At 45.9% G+C, this 13,687-nt stretch overlaps 1 protein-coding gene across 2 annotated transcripts in view; it reads right to left on the reverse strand.

The window, feature by feature from the left end:
• PLPP1 (phospholipid phosphatase 1) overlaps positions 1-8,010 on the reverse strand; it is a 65,365-nt gene extending 57,355 nt beyond the window's left edge. For both annotated transcript variants that reach the window (XM_064438392.1, XM_064438391.1), the window contains exon 1: positions 7,635-8,010. In XM_064438392.1, the coding sequence (XP_064294462.1) occupies positions 7,635-7,692 (58 nt within the window). In that variant the 5' untranslated portion in view covers positions 7,693-8,010. The remainder of the gene's footprint in view (positions 1-7,634) is intronic.
• Between the last annotated feature and the right edge of the window lie 5,677 nt (positions 8,011-13,687).

The raw sequence follows: 13,687 nt of genomic DNA on the forward strand, positions 1-13,687 counted from the left end.
GGGACAAAAACACACTAAGATTAGAGAGGAAAATTCTACCTTATTCTAGAAGAGGCAGAAGCTAACTGAGATGCTGAAGTTTGGTACATAATTCCTTCTACACTTAAGGCAAAACCTGTGCAAAACTCCTGTTTGGTACAGCTTCCTCCTTCCCTAGGAAAGGGATCATGTAACAAACTGCTACAACCCTTCTTCTATACCAGGGATAGCTAGCTGACGTGTCAAAGCTACCTTATGAGATCAAGCAACCCCTATGTGGCCCCTCTGAAAGATGCATGATTAACAATGGCAGCGTAAGGGGAAAAGGCACTAAAATCTAGGCTAAGGCTAACAAGATTCATTGTTTCAGCAACATCATCACAGAAATAAGGCTGTATTGATATGGCTCCAGCAGACCTTTGGCTTCATTTAGTAGATTCAGGGTTTATAGCCATTCTAAGATGGGTCCCCTTACCTGACATACTTGCCTTTAATTAAAAAAAAAGAAAAACTTTATTTTCCTGTTACCAGATACCAAGGTGCCACATGAACAGGAAATGCCAAAACTGTGTTGAAGTGCAATACAAATAAAACTGAAGTACTTTAACACAATTCTGAGTCAGACTGCTTCTTGGCTACATCTTTTTAAAGATTAATCAGCAAAGTCTATTATAGAGCAAGACCAGCCTATTAATGTTTCTTGTACTGGTTGTTTCAAATCCTCTAACTCAATGTGGTAACAGAAAGAGTACTTGATAAGTACACTGGACAGTTTCAACATCATTCTTCTGTATCATATTCTGCTAAAGCTAACTTGGGTCTGGTTTTGGCTCCTATATGAGCAACCAGTCTTGACTTTAAATGCCAGACCTGACTGCGCTAGGATGATCTGGCAAAGGTAGTTTGAAAGGCAAAATGCAAGTTTATCAACAGAGAGTTTTTAGTTCTGTGCCTAAGATCAGTCTCATAACTGGAAAGGAAAATTCCTCCCAGAAAGTGAGTCAACTCATTAGGAGTAGATTGTTAAACAAGAAGAGATAAGCAGAAGAACCTTAATATAAGCAGCACAGTTTTCTTTCGGTTTTTAATCTGCAGGACTACAGATCTGGCTGGAAAATTGCTTGTGGGTCTACTCACAGGTGGGACTGAGAGGTCTATTGCTGCAGCTGAACTGATTAGTATTTCCTGATGTACTGGCAACTATATTGGTCCAACGAAACAGGCTAAGAAAGCATCTTAAGGAAATCTTGCTTCTTCAGAATAGCTTTAAATGGTTTCAATTTTTTGTCATAAAACTGGGCTAAAACTAGTCACTTGCTAGTCATCCATTATCTGACTTTCTTCTAGAGTTTGTGGGTTTTTCAGTTCTCTTCAGTCAACTGTTTTACCTGATTAAACGTCAAGAAAGAAAAGCTTCCTTTGCAGGATGGGGGATAGGGAAAAGCACCCACCCCTGGCACCACCACCACCCACCCTGAGCAAAGGCAGCAATAATCAAGCCCGTATTAATTGAACTTGGCTTTTTTTAAAGCCATACTTCTGTGGGTGGTATATCCTGTCAATCAGGTTCTATGTAATTCTGTTTAGCACTTTTTGTTCCTCCTCATCTAATTCTGGAAAGAGCATTATCAGTTGTCAGGGATAAATCCAAGACACTTGGAAGGCTACAAAGCTTGAGTAATCTCTCGTCATCAGGTACCCTCCAGAGTCAGTCGCCTCTGTGCATGTTGCCTGCTTCCATGGCTCCAACAGTCACAGACAGGGGACTATCACAGCAATATCCTGTCATCAGCATCTGGTCAGTGCAACAGTGCGCCTACATAAAACTATGCAGTAGCAGGCAACCAGTAGTCAACCCTTTACTTCCCCTCCCGCTGAGGCTGTGATCGTGTGGGTTTCAAACCACACAGCTTTTAGTCAGTATGAGTTCATGCTATCTAACTCTTTAAAACTAGGTCAGTGTATTGAATCAGCTCAGCACATGCTCAACAAGCAGCTATAAAGGTGAGGCAGGACCTCGTCAACTATGAGAGATGAGCTATTTTATCATTTAGCTGTAGTGTGGTACTTCATTTGCTACAGAAGATGTGTCAGAAGCCCCTTCCCTCCCATTCCCTTAAGCAAAGGTCACCACCTTCTTATAACCATAGTGCAAGATCCCTTCTGTCTGTTTCAGGTTAAAAAGTGACCAGGACTCAAGCAGCTGGTAAGGAACCTCACTGCTGACAAGTATCTTCCTCTATTATGGCAAGAGGAAAAAGCATGCTGCTGAGTTCAAGATTTGACTCTTGGGAAGGCACTGGAAGGTGAATTAGGACTTACCCATTGCTGTAAAAAGCAAGTACAAGAGCTTCTCTTTTTAAGGCTGGAGTTACCCTTAAAACAAGATATACAATACCTGGCGGAGCAAGAACACAATTGCTGACTTTGAATAGTGTTCATTAACTAGTTGAGTTCTAACCTGAAGCTCTTCTGTAAGCTTCCTAGCAAGGTGGAAAGTCTCTGGGTAAATAGTCTTTCTCGATGTGGAGGAACATAAAAAGTGACTGTTGCCAAGAACAGTAACAAGGCACAATGTCACAACTGGAGTATTCTGCCTCATGTGTTTCAGAAAGCACAGTAGGAAAGGGAATATCTTTTTAGGTGATAACCACGTTTCCAATGAACTGAGAGTCAGCTTAAAGAGTATTGTCTCATAGTACCTGGTGGACAGCATAATCTGAAGATAAGCTTCTCTTTCACATGAACCTGTTAGAGCTTAACAGTGTATTCGTGCACTAGGAGAAAGATTTTTGCATCCATATGACATGGAAAATAAGGACAGTGACGCATATGTCAGTCACAAGTAACAGGGGAGGAGGTTTTATTTGATCTAGGGCAATCAGGAAGTTCTAACCCACATAGAAGGGGACCTTCCTTGACAGAACAGCAATAACTTAATCATCACAGAGATGGCTGCCTTCAGTGTCGGCAAGAGTAAACACCCCCGAAAGGAAAGAACAGCACCTAAAGCAAAAGCATTGTACAGGGTGTACAGTGGTCCAGCCATCTCACCCTCCCAGTCACATATTGCAAACGCAAACTTACCTGTCCTGTACACATGCATCTGCTGTTTTGTGTATTGCCTTGCATCACATAACATTCCAGCACTCTTTAAATAGTAAGCTTAAAGAAGTGATGTAAACATTTAGCATTTCTGTGTTGAATCCAACTGTTTTTCTGTTTGGAAGACTAGAACTTCTTTCCCTTACTCAGAAGTAGTTTGATGGCAAAAAAAAAGTAAATAAGGCTGCCACAGTCAACTTCCACACCACTAGCCACCTACCAACCTCCTCCTTGCAGGTACTGATTGTAGCTCAGGGCACCTCAACAAACACCCAAGCAACAGATAGCTAGAGAATGCTGGGCAGTAGGGAAGTTTCCAGCTGGCTTCTTGAACCAGCACAGAGTAGGACAGAAAAAAAAAATCCTACACATACACCAAACATAACTAGTTAAATTTAAAACTGCTGTAGAAACAAAGTAATTCTTTATCATTTCCACCATATTGCAGAGAGGTGGGTCAGAACAGTGAAAGGCCAAATTCTTTAGAAGACAAATTTTTATCGTCTTAGGTTGCGCATATTCTTGCATTACACCAGCAATCACATATTGACAAGTACACTCCCTAACTACTTATAATAGCTTGTCAGTGATTGTACAGTCAGGCAAGGGACTAAAGAAACACAGTTCTGTTGTATTCCATCCCTGCACTCAAGTTAGGCATGAACTGCAACAAGCACAGACCAGATACGAGTTGTCCTAGAGTCTAGCATCACACAGGATGTTTTCCTTACTGCTCCAGTCACCTCTGCAGAACTTACTTTAATCTGACTTGGTCTTAGTGAGAGTTCTGTCTAAATGTATTCAGTAGTTCTTCCACTGATTACAGTAATATTACCATGGGTTTCCCAATTTTGTTCTTTAAGTGTTGTTTACCTGCCTTAATGAAGGAGCCTGACTTGCTCCTTACAATAGACCTGTAAGAGTGGCACGGTATATATAGTGCCTAATGAAGACATCAGTCCCAAGCCAAGTTATTCTAATAAGCTGTTATTTTTTTGCATAACAAATCAAAAGACAATAACAAATGTAAACAAACCATAACAATCAATTATCAAGTCTCAGTATCAGTGGAAAGTAGGTTTACTGACTGTTGTCTAGAAATGTCACTCCATTACACATCTGTGCCACACTACATAAAATGTCCCTCCATCAAAAAAACAAGGAGGGACAAGTAACAAAAGTATTCCAGAGAAGTAAACCCTGCAGTCCAGGCTATTCATGATTTCCAGTGACAGAAGTTGACCACTGTCTACTGGACCACACAGAGTAAGGGATCCATTGCCTGCAGCACTGCAGAGCTGCATACTGACATGCAGCACGCACACACCCAGCACTGCAGATCAGCACACAGAATGCAGATACAGCCGCATCGTGCTATTTAAGGGCAGATACTGCAGAAATCCTCAGCTTTTTCTTTTTTTAGATTACAGATAATGAAATTAGTTTAATGCTGAAACGCTAGTATCACTTAGAAGGAAAGAACATCCTGATAAGGGAGACTTTTTATTTATTTTCTCAGAGCACCAAAGGCTGCTTCCTCAGAATTCTCTCTCCCTGATTGAGTAGAAAGGTGGATGAGTGAGGGAGTTTCCTTATTGCTAATTAAGAGCAACCTTAGACTTAAGTTTCAGGCAATCGAACTGATCTAATAGCTTAATGTCACATAAAGGGGAGATGTTGCTCCCTCCTGCTCTGCCTGCTCCTTCATCTCTTTCTTAGTCTCTTACCTCTGCTCCATCTTGGGCACCTGTCAGACCTTCCAACAAACCTATTTAAATCACCAAAAACCACAGTAAAGCTCCTTTTCCTCTTCCTTCCCTTTTGGAAAACATGTACTGGGAGAGCTGCACAAAGAATGGTTTGACAGAACAGGAGCAAGTAAGTCACAGACATACAGTCAGTGTCATCTGCTTCCACTGTGGTGAGCTTATGTATGGGTAAAGTCAGGTCACCATAACTTCAAGTGATATCCTTAGTTTTTTTCTAACATTGCTGAGACAATGAAATTAATTTTTCTTCCCCATCTTCACTTACTATGTATGGGAAAGGTGCAGGCAGGAGAGGGAGGAGGAAAAAGGCAAGCTCTGTATCAAGTGACAGTAAGAGTTACCTTGGGGATCATGAGAATGCCACTGGTAGCCCTTTTTGTGGTAGAATAGGCTACCACACCAAGACTGAGAGTTCAGTCCTCAGCTGAAGCTGGTCTACATGGTTTTAAAGTTTCAGAATGACACAGTTGAAGTTTTCTCTTTGAGGCTTCATGATCTCTTTAGTGGAGGTATGAGGTATCAGGGTACCAATACCTGCAAGTCACTTTATCTGGGCAGTATCTTGGTCATCTGAGAAGATATCAAAGTACATATTGGGGACAAGGGCAGGGAAAAAGTGAGAGCCAGAATAAAAGCCCACAACCAACAGGAAATATTCTTCTTCCAGCAGAAAAATTAAAACAGATTCCCCCTTCAGACACACAGGCTTAAGACTGAAGTTCTTCTAAGGGCCTGTCTCAGTCACACACGAGCCAGAAAAAACAGAATTTGGTCCTGTAACTACTATCTTTCTGATTCCTATACTTCCATATTTTTGTCTCAGCTACAGTTTCACTGAAACCTGTAACTCAATGTGTTTAAAGTTGCAGGTGTCAAGCGACTTCATGTTATGCACTTCCTGCATTTTTCTCCCACTACTAGTAGGAAGTAAACAAGTCCAAGGGAAAATAAAGTCTGTCAACCCTCCAGCACACTGAGGCATCAGATTAGGGCATCTGTGACCCAAATGCTACATGGGGGCAGGGCAAGCTGTGTAAACTGATACTGTGCTGCAGGGTAAGGTCAAGAATCTACCCCCCAGGTAGCAACTTGGGGCAGGAGCAGGGGGAAACCCTCATTCTTTTAGCTGGATAACCCTCAAGTCATATACCTCTTATAGTCTTGATTTTAATACAATTTGGTTTTCTTGAATACTCAAGATTACTTAGGATATGCACATATACTTTACACAGACGAAAGTGTATGCCTAGTGCAAGCTTTTGCCTAATTATAAAGATTTTGTAATGACAATTATCAGGACAGACAAAACTGCTTTACTGGCCGTAAAGCTAGGATGGAAGTTTAAGCCTTGCTACAGCATAGCTTCGTAAAGCTTCTGACAGAAATAAAGACTGCTCCTACACAGAACCACCATCGTTCTCCCAAAGCCCTCTCTCACATAACACTTATTCAGAGCAATGCATCATTCACCACAATGTTGTTCTTTAGTGCCATTTTGCTACAGGTACCATTGTTATTTGAAGCATCTAACAAGGTAAAACGCGGCTCATTATGTTCATACTGATGCGACAGACATCTTCAGCCAAGAGGACTTCATAAGCCAGATCCGCTTGGCTGAACACCACCCACTAACATCATGAGAAAGGACTTAGATCTATTACTGAAGTACTGCTCTGGTCCGATTAAGAAGCAAACATGCAAAATTAGCACTTCCTAAGACTGACCAAGGTGTACATCTTCAGACACTGAAGACCCTTCCCAGGCTCTCACCACCCAGAGGTCCTGAGGAGTCGGATCTCTTCAGAGAGCAAAGCTTCCCCCTTCGCTCTTCGATAACTAACATCCTTACCCTTCACACCGAGTCACTACCTAAAAGGAGAAAGTTAACGCAAACTGACAGGCCGCGATGTAGTTTCAACAGAGCTAGAGACTGAAGCAGAAGCAGGAAACATTAGGAAGGCGCCGTTACGGGGACCCCCTAAGCGCAGCCAGGGAAGTGCTGCGGGTGTTGGGGCTCGGCGCAGGGCCGCCGCCGCGTCGCTCCTGCCCCGGTGTCCCTCGCCGCCACACACGGACACGACAGCGCAAACACCCTGCTCTAACACGAAGCCCACCCCGCCTTCAGCCTCAGCACTAGCTTAGCTCCACCGAGACCGCAGGCGACTCAAACAAGAAGTAAGCCCCTTCCCTGCCGCATAGCACCTATCGTGCGGCGGCGGAGGCCGGGCGCTGGGATGGCGCCCGCTCCCGTGGTGCCGGCCCCTCTCCGGGCAGCAATCCGACCCGCCACGGGCAACCACCGCATCCCAGGCCGCGGACACCCACCTTCCCAGCTCAGGCCGATTGCCACGGCCGGTCTGTAGCCGACAGAAGAGATTAGGGAAGGGAAAGTGAGGACACCAGAGAGAAGAGGGAGTTCCAGATGTCAGCGGATGAGCGACAGCAGCTCCCTTCCCCCGAGGGCTCTCCCCTTCCCAGCCCGCGGCCCCCTCGGGCCGGCAGTGACCAGATTCCTCCGGGCGAGGGGCGGGAGGGCGCGGCGGGGAAGGGGAGGGCGGAGGAAGGGGGCGAGGGGGCGGCAGGCAGCAGCAGGCAGGCGCGGCAGGGGCGCAGGCTGGCAGAGGACCCGCTGCGGGCTGGTGCCTGGCGCCGCGGGGAGGGGGAGGCGAGCATGCGGGTTAGAGCGGTGCGTGCGGGGAGGGAGCGGAGAGGGCACGGCGCCGCGCCGCGCCGCGCCCCGGGGAGGGCTTCCCTCGCCCCCTCCGCGGCCCGCCAACCTACCCAGCACCACGCAGACCACGTCCAGCCCCACGAAGGGCAGCCGCGTCCTGTCAAACATGCTGGCAGCGCCGTGCGCCCGGCGTCAGGCGCGGCGGCGCCTCCTCACACGGCGCGGCGGTGTGCAGTGACAGCCTCGGCCCCAAGAGCGGGAGCGGAGGCGGTAGGGAGGGGCCCGGCCACAGCGAGGCGCTGCGCTCCGAGGCAGTGGCGCCCGTCCGCCCCCCTCCCCACGCCCGCGTTCCCGTTCCCGCCGCCGCCGCCCGCACTGCGCCACTGCGGCGGCCGCCGGGGCTTTAAGGCGGGCGGCGGGGAGGGAAGGGAAAGAAGGGCGGGCTACCGGCCGCGCCTCCGCCCGACTCGGGAGACCGGCCGCGCCCCGCCAGGGCGGCCGCGCGGCAGCTGCAGTCCGGCGCCGGCCAATGGCGCCGCGGCCCGCCCCGCCCCGCCCCGCGCCGCCCCGCCCCGCCCCGCGCCGCCCCCCTCACCGCCCGCCTGAGGCGACGGCGGACCCCAGCCCCCGCCTGCTCCGCAGCCCAGCTGCTCATCGGCCGGCCGCAGGAGCCGAGCCGAGCCGAGCCGAGCCGAGCCCCTCGGGGTCGCCCGTGCTCGGCGGAGCCGGGGGGGAAGTCCTCTCCTGCAAACCTGGGGGGGGTTCATTTGTTTATTCGTTTTTGTTATTATTTAACAAGGAAAAAAGTTTTTTCCGCCTCCGGAAGAGTGTTGGAAAATTGTAAAAGAATTGAGAAGTCGAGTTTCAGCCCAAGCCAAAGCAATCTTTTTCCCTGTTAAAAGCTTTTTTTTTTTTAAAGAAAATAGCGGCTGACACCAAGAAAAATCTTTCCTGCATAACTGCATTTTTAACAGTGTTTACCACAAAACATACTACTGTATTCAGCGGTGTCGCTAGTGCTGTTGGGCACAAACTTATCACTCACGCTACTGAGCACATCTGTGTTCTGTTCCAGGCAATGGCTGGTGGGATGGGCGGTGCCTCCCACACTCCAAGCATCAGGCATAAACTTTTCTGCAATTTCTCACGTATTTCACCATCTAATTCTGCACACAGCTTCACTTTGTATTATATCCTAAAGGCTGAATAACAGGTTTGGCTGATCAACGCGGGAAACAAGTTATTGGTGTGGAAATGCCTTGGTAAGTATGCTGTATCTTTAGTTCAACTGTGCTGCCTAAAGAGGTACATCGGGCAGTTGCACACAGAATATATAAAGAAGTTCCACACAGCAGCCTATACAGGAGTTCCCGATTTTATCTCAGTGCCTAAGAAGTGTCCCAGCTGCAATTCAAAATGGGCAGTTCTAGAGATTACAACTACCCTTGGTTTCTCTTAAGTGCAGTGTAATTCACAGGGTACGTTTTCCTGTGCAAGTATTCTGGGATGGTCTGGTGTAGGTAGTAGCTCCAATGTTGTCTTAAAATGCAGTAAATAATGGAACAAATTGGAGCGTAACCTAGCAACGAGGAAATCTGGGCTTATCTTTGTGAGAACTGCTGCTGAAAGAAATGTGTGCAATCTACTCTGCTCCTCACAAAGCAGGGGATTGTTCACAAGGTCTTAAATCAGGAGTAGATAACATCCCCAAAACTGCAAGATGGTTAGAGAAACCAGGAGACAAGCAATGCAAACATTCCATGCCCAATTGCTGGAATTGCTTTCTTCAACCCAAAAGCATCACGTTAATCTCGGTTGGGGTAAGCAGCAAACAGCTCTCCTGATCCACACCCCTATGCAGTAAATTCAAGGCCTCCAAAGAGATTGCGCTAATTTAAATGGATCTCTTCCCAGAAGAATGTAAGCAAGATAGTGATTACACTTAAAAACACCTGGAAATTGGACTGCAGCAGCACAGCATTCACCAACATGAGAAATTAATCACGCTTTACTGTCTTGCAGTTTCTACATCTCTGTTTTACCCGTGAGATGTAGCTTGCCTGAGGGAAGAGGCACCTCTTCAATCTTCTGCCAGAATTCGGTGAAGAAAGCAGTCACCTGGTTCTCCAAACTTTCCATTGCACAAGGGATTTGAGCCTTGTTGTTGCAACCCTACTCCCACCACTAGGCTTGCTATGTCTTGGAAACCCCCAGCTAAGCACCGTTTGAGGGATTAGTTTAGGACTGCACTGTTCTAGAATCCCAGATGGCTTTTCTGGGCCTCCATAGGCGAACAAGTACTAACTATGGAAGCACCCTAACCCAAGCACTTTCAGCCTGAATTCCTACTCAGATTAGCAGAACCCTACATTACTCCAGAGCTGTATTAACACAAGTACTGGATCTTCAAATACGTTGCTATTTCACATAAAAAGGATGTTTTGGTGTAAAAGTGAAGAGAGAGAAAAAGCACTTTAACAAATAGCACAGTATCTGCAGCAGCAGCAAGAACGCCCAGGGTAGCAGAAATGGCAAACCAATGGTGTTTGATCACAGACATCTGGAGCAGTATGTTCCCCGGAGGGGTGGAGGATGTTTGATTACAAACACAAATAGAAAGCGTGTTCAGTGTTAGTTGGAGGTGTGTTTTTTAAGTATACAAGGCAGATATCAGAGCTTCTAAATTTCATTTTCTCCTGGTACTGTAGGAGTTTTGTGGTACCTTCTCACTTCATGGCATTTTTCCTGCCTAGACTTTGCTTGATATCTGCCACTTGCAGCAAGGCACTTACGTGTCCACCATTCTTAACCACCATAGTGACCCAGTGTGTCAAGTCAGATCACTCATATGCTTAGCAGGGTCTATGCTAAAGAATGTTTTTGAACCAGGACCTGAGTAAAAGAATGAAGGCAGCAGGCAAACCTCATAAGTTATATTTTATCCCTTCATTAAATTTGCACTTTAAAATAGTCTGATATTATTGTCTAGAACTTAGACTCCCCTAGACATCTTCCCCTCTCACCAATTATCTCGTTTGGTATAATTCCTTCCTTCCTTCCTCCCTCCCTCCCTTCCTTCCTCCCTTCCTCCCTCCCTTCCTTCCTTCCTCCCTCCCTTCCCTCCCTTTTCTTCCCTCCCTTTTCTTCCCTCCCTTTTCTTTCTCCCTTTCTTTCTTGTACCTTTTGTTTGTTTAATTGAGAGCAGTGAACACCAGAGAACACCAAGATGAAGTTAAAGCCCTGTTCACGTCTTTGTTTTCTTCTGGTTCTTCCAGAAATTGTGATCTTCACTGGTTTGCCTATCCTCCTTAAAACTTTTGTGTGTACTAGGATTAAACTCTCAGGAAGTTCATCATTAGTCGGTAGTGGTACTTGTGTGGTAATTGATTAGTGTCGACCCCGCAGGACTCTTAACTGCAATTAACATTCGTATAGATCAGCAGCTTTAGTAAACGATGGGACTTTCCCAGGCTTGTTTCTCTGCAGCTTGATCTGGGGTGGGAGTGAATAGCTCTGAATGAGCTGTTACCGCTCAGGAGAGGGACGAGAGGGTCGCAGTGGATAGTTTTGGGAATCCATCCTCAGGGTGGAGAGTTCATCACCCCGACCAGAGCGCTGGGAATGCCATTAGGAAAGACTTGCAGAGTAATCCGTCAGATATCATTATGACACATTTCTGAATACCAGCAATCCCACATCAAAATGGATAAGTAGAAGCAGAGAAAGCTCACAGGAAGGCAAAAAGGATTTTTAGAACTTGTATACAACAGCTTCAATGGAAGAGAAACAGAAGTAGGACAGGATTTTTCAACAAGGAACGGGAATTGATGGGAGAGGAAAAGGCTTTGTAAGCGCAGATCTATAAAGTCACGAAACTGTGGAGCAGGTTAAATGTGTAACAAGTATTCACTGCTTTGTATCAGATAAGAACTAGACACAACCCCTATGAGGTGTCAGACGACAGGACTCCTTTACATGAGAATATTGTGGAATTTATTGCCTCAGGCGCTGTGGGGCACAAAATTACAAAGGAGCCAAAACGCACTAGGTAAATTCATGGAGGATAGGTCCACTGTTAAACAGCGGATCCTGGTAGTTTAAGAAATATCAGAACTGCTGATTTCCCACATTTAGAAAGGTCTGCTGGGAAAGAGTAATCCTGTAAAGGCCTGTTTCTTAAGCTCCCCCTAAACATCTGCTGCTGAGCACTGTTGCACAGTATGGGGCAGGATGGACTTTATCTTCTTCAGGTCTTTGATTGTTCAAAGCCAGCCGATGTCCATAGTGTAACACTGCAAAATGCACTGGTAACAGCAGAGACTAAATGCTTTGGACTGGTTTGTAACATTCTGTCAGATTCAGACTCTGCAATAATTTTGTGTGGTTGTTTAGAATTTATCTGTCAAAACTCCACTTATGCAGTAAGACCTCCACAAGAGGACCAAGGAGGAAAGTCTGCCAAGATGGCCCTCCTGAATTTCTCTTACACCATTTGTCCAGGGCATAGGCTTTGCCCCTTACAAAATGACACACGCTGCTATAGGTAGTGTTGAGACCTGGACCTCTGAAGCCAGTTGACACCCCTTGCATGGTCTGTTTCAGGAAGCAGGATTTAGACTCCACCAAAATATCTTAGCCTCATATCTCTTCTTTTGTTTGGTCTGGCCGTTTAGTTGCTTTCTTTTGCTCCTATGTCTCATGTTTGTTTGGTTTTTAATAAGGGAGCAGTGAGCAATAAAGAACATCTATATTTCTTACAAAGCGTGGGGGGTTTCTTCTCTTCCCTCCTTTAATTATTTCAACTTTAAGTACAGTTCATACTTGTTTGGGTACTTCACCCCCACATCTCTGTTGAACTATGTTGTCTGTTCACCAAAAAGCTCCTGCTGTCGGGCTGACTTGAGATTGTCACCTGCGGCATTCCACTCCTCTGCTCCCAGGCAAGTTCCGATCCATGAAGGGATCTGCTGCCCCAGTTTTAGGTGAAGGTGACCAGAGCATTTCCACAAGAGCGATGAGACCTCTTCTAGTAGAAATGACAGGTCATTTCTAAGGATTAGCCACAGAAATAACAAATCAAGCAGACATCACCAGGCAGCATAATAGCATAAATTCAATATTCATGTCCATTTACTGAATGAAAATGCATTAACACCCAAGTATATAGCTTTGTTTATAGATGTTCAATAGCATGTATCAATCAGCCTCAGAAGATCACATAGTATATTCTAGAAAAAACACTTCAGGCTACATCTACACGAGTTAATTAAGTGGGGCCGGCACACATGAAACAGGTACTGGCACACGACTGTCCATACTATTTATGTGTTAGCTTAAAAATGGAGTTGTTCAGAACTAACTAGCACAGGCCGGGGAGCATTCCCCATGGCAAAATAGCATGTAGCCATGCTATTTTGACAGGAAGAAAATGCAGCTGTGTGGCCATCAGCTATGCTTTACCAGTTGGCCTTAAGGCTAAGAAACTCCCTGTTTGCTCTTTATTGGATTTTATTATTTGTTTCAGTTACAGATATTGCTCTGAAGCAATAGTAGGTTCTGAAAGAAAGAATGTCCCAAGGGCACTCACAAAATGTTCATGGCTGAGTGAAACTTTTATTTAAAATATCTTACGATTATTGCAAGTTGGAGTGATTCAGGAGCAGCAGGATTTATGTCCTCTGGCTTCCGATTTCCCCTCTCTCTTCCTCCCTTCTTGGTCATGCTTTCTAGTCAAACCAGCTAGCAAAAATGAGGTAACTCTGGCAGCAGTAGAAATCTCAAGAAATTAACTTCAACAGGGTAAAGCAGTTGCATAGTGAATGATTTGTCAATGATGTATCAAAGGCAGCTGGTCTTAACCCATTGCACACGTAAAGCAGTAACCCAGCGGCCTGTGCCTGGTTCCGTATATGTTTGGATATCCATGTATCCACTTCAACAGATCAAAGATAACAGATAGAAGATAAGCTTGAAGGAAAATGTATGTCATTGCACCTCTTCCCAGTACATCTCCATGTGCTTCACTGGCTGATCAAAGTCATGCAACCACAGTGTGGCACCTAAGGTGTCTGCTCCTGCTGCTTGTCCCTGCTTGGCAGCAACAGTCTCACTCCTGACGCTCTGTGCTGTAAACAGGCAGCAGTCTACGCTGAAACCATGGTGA

Source organism: Phalacrocorax carbo, chromosome Z, assembly GCF_963921805.1.
Source record: "Phalacrocorax carbo chromosome Z, bPhaCar2.1, whole genome shotgun sequence".
NCBI classification, from domain to species: Eukaryota; Metazoa; Chordata; class Aves; order Suliformes; family Phalacrocoracidae; genus Phalacrocorax; species Phalacrocorax carbo.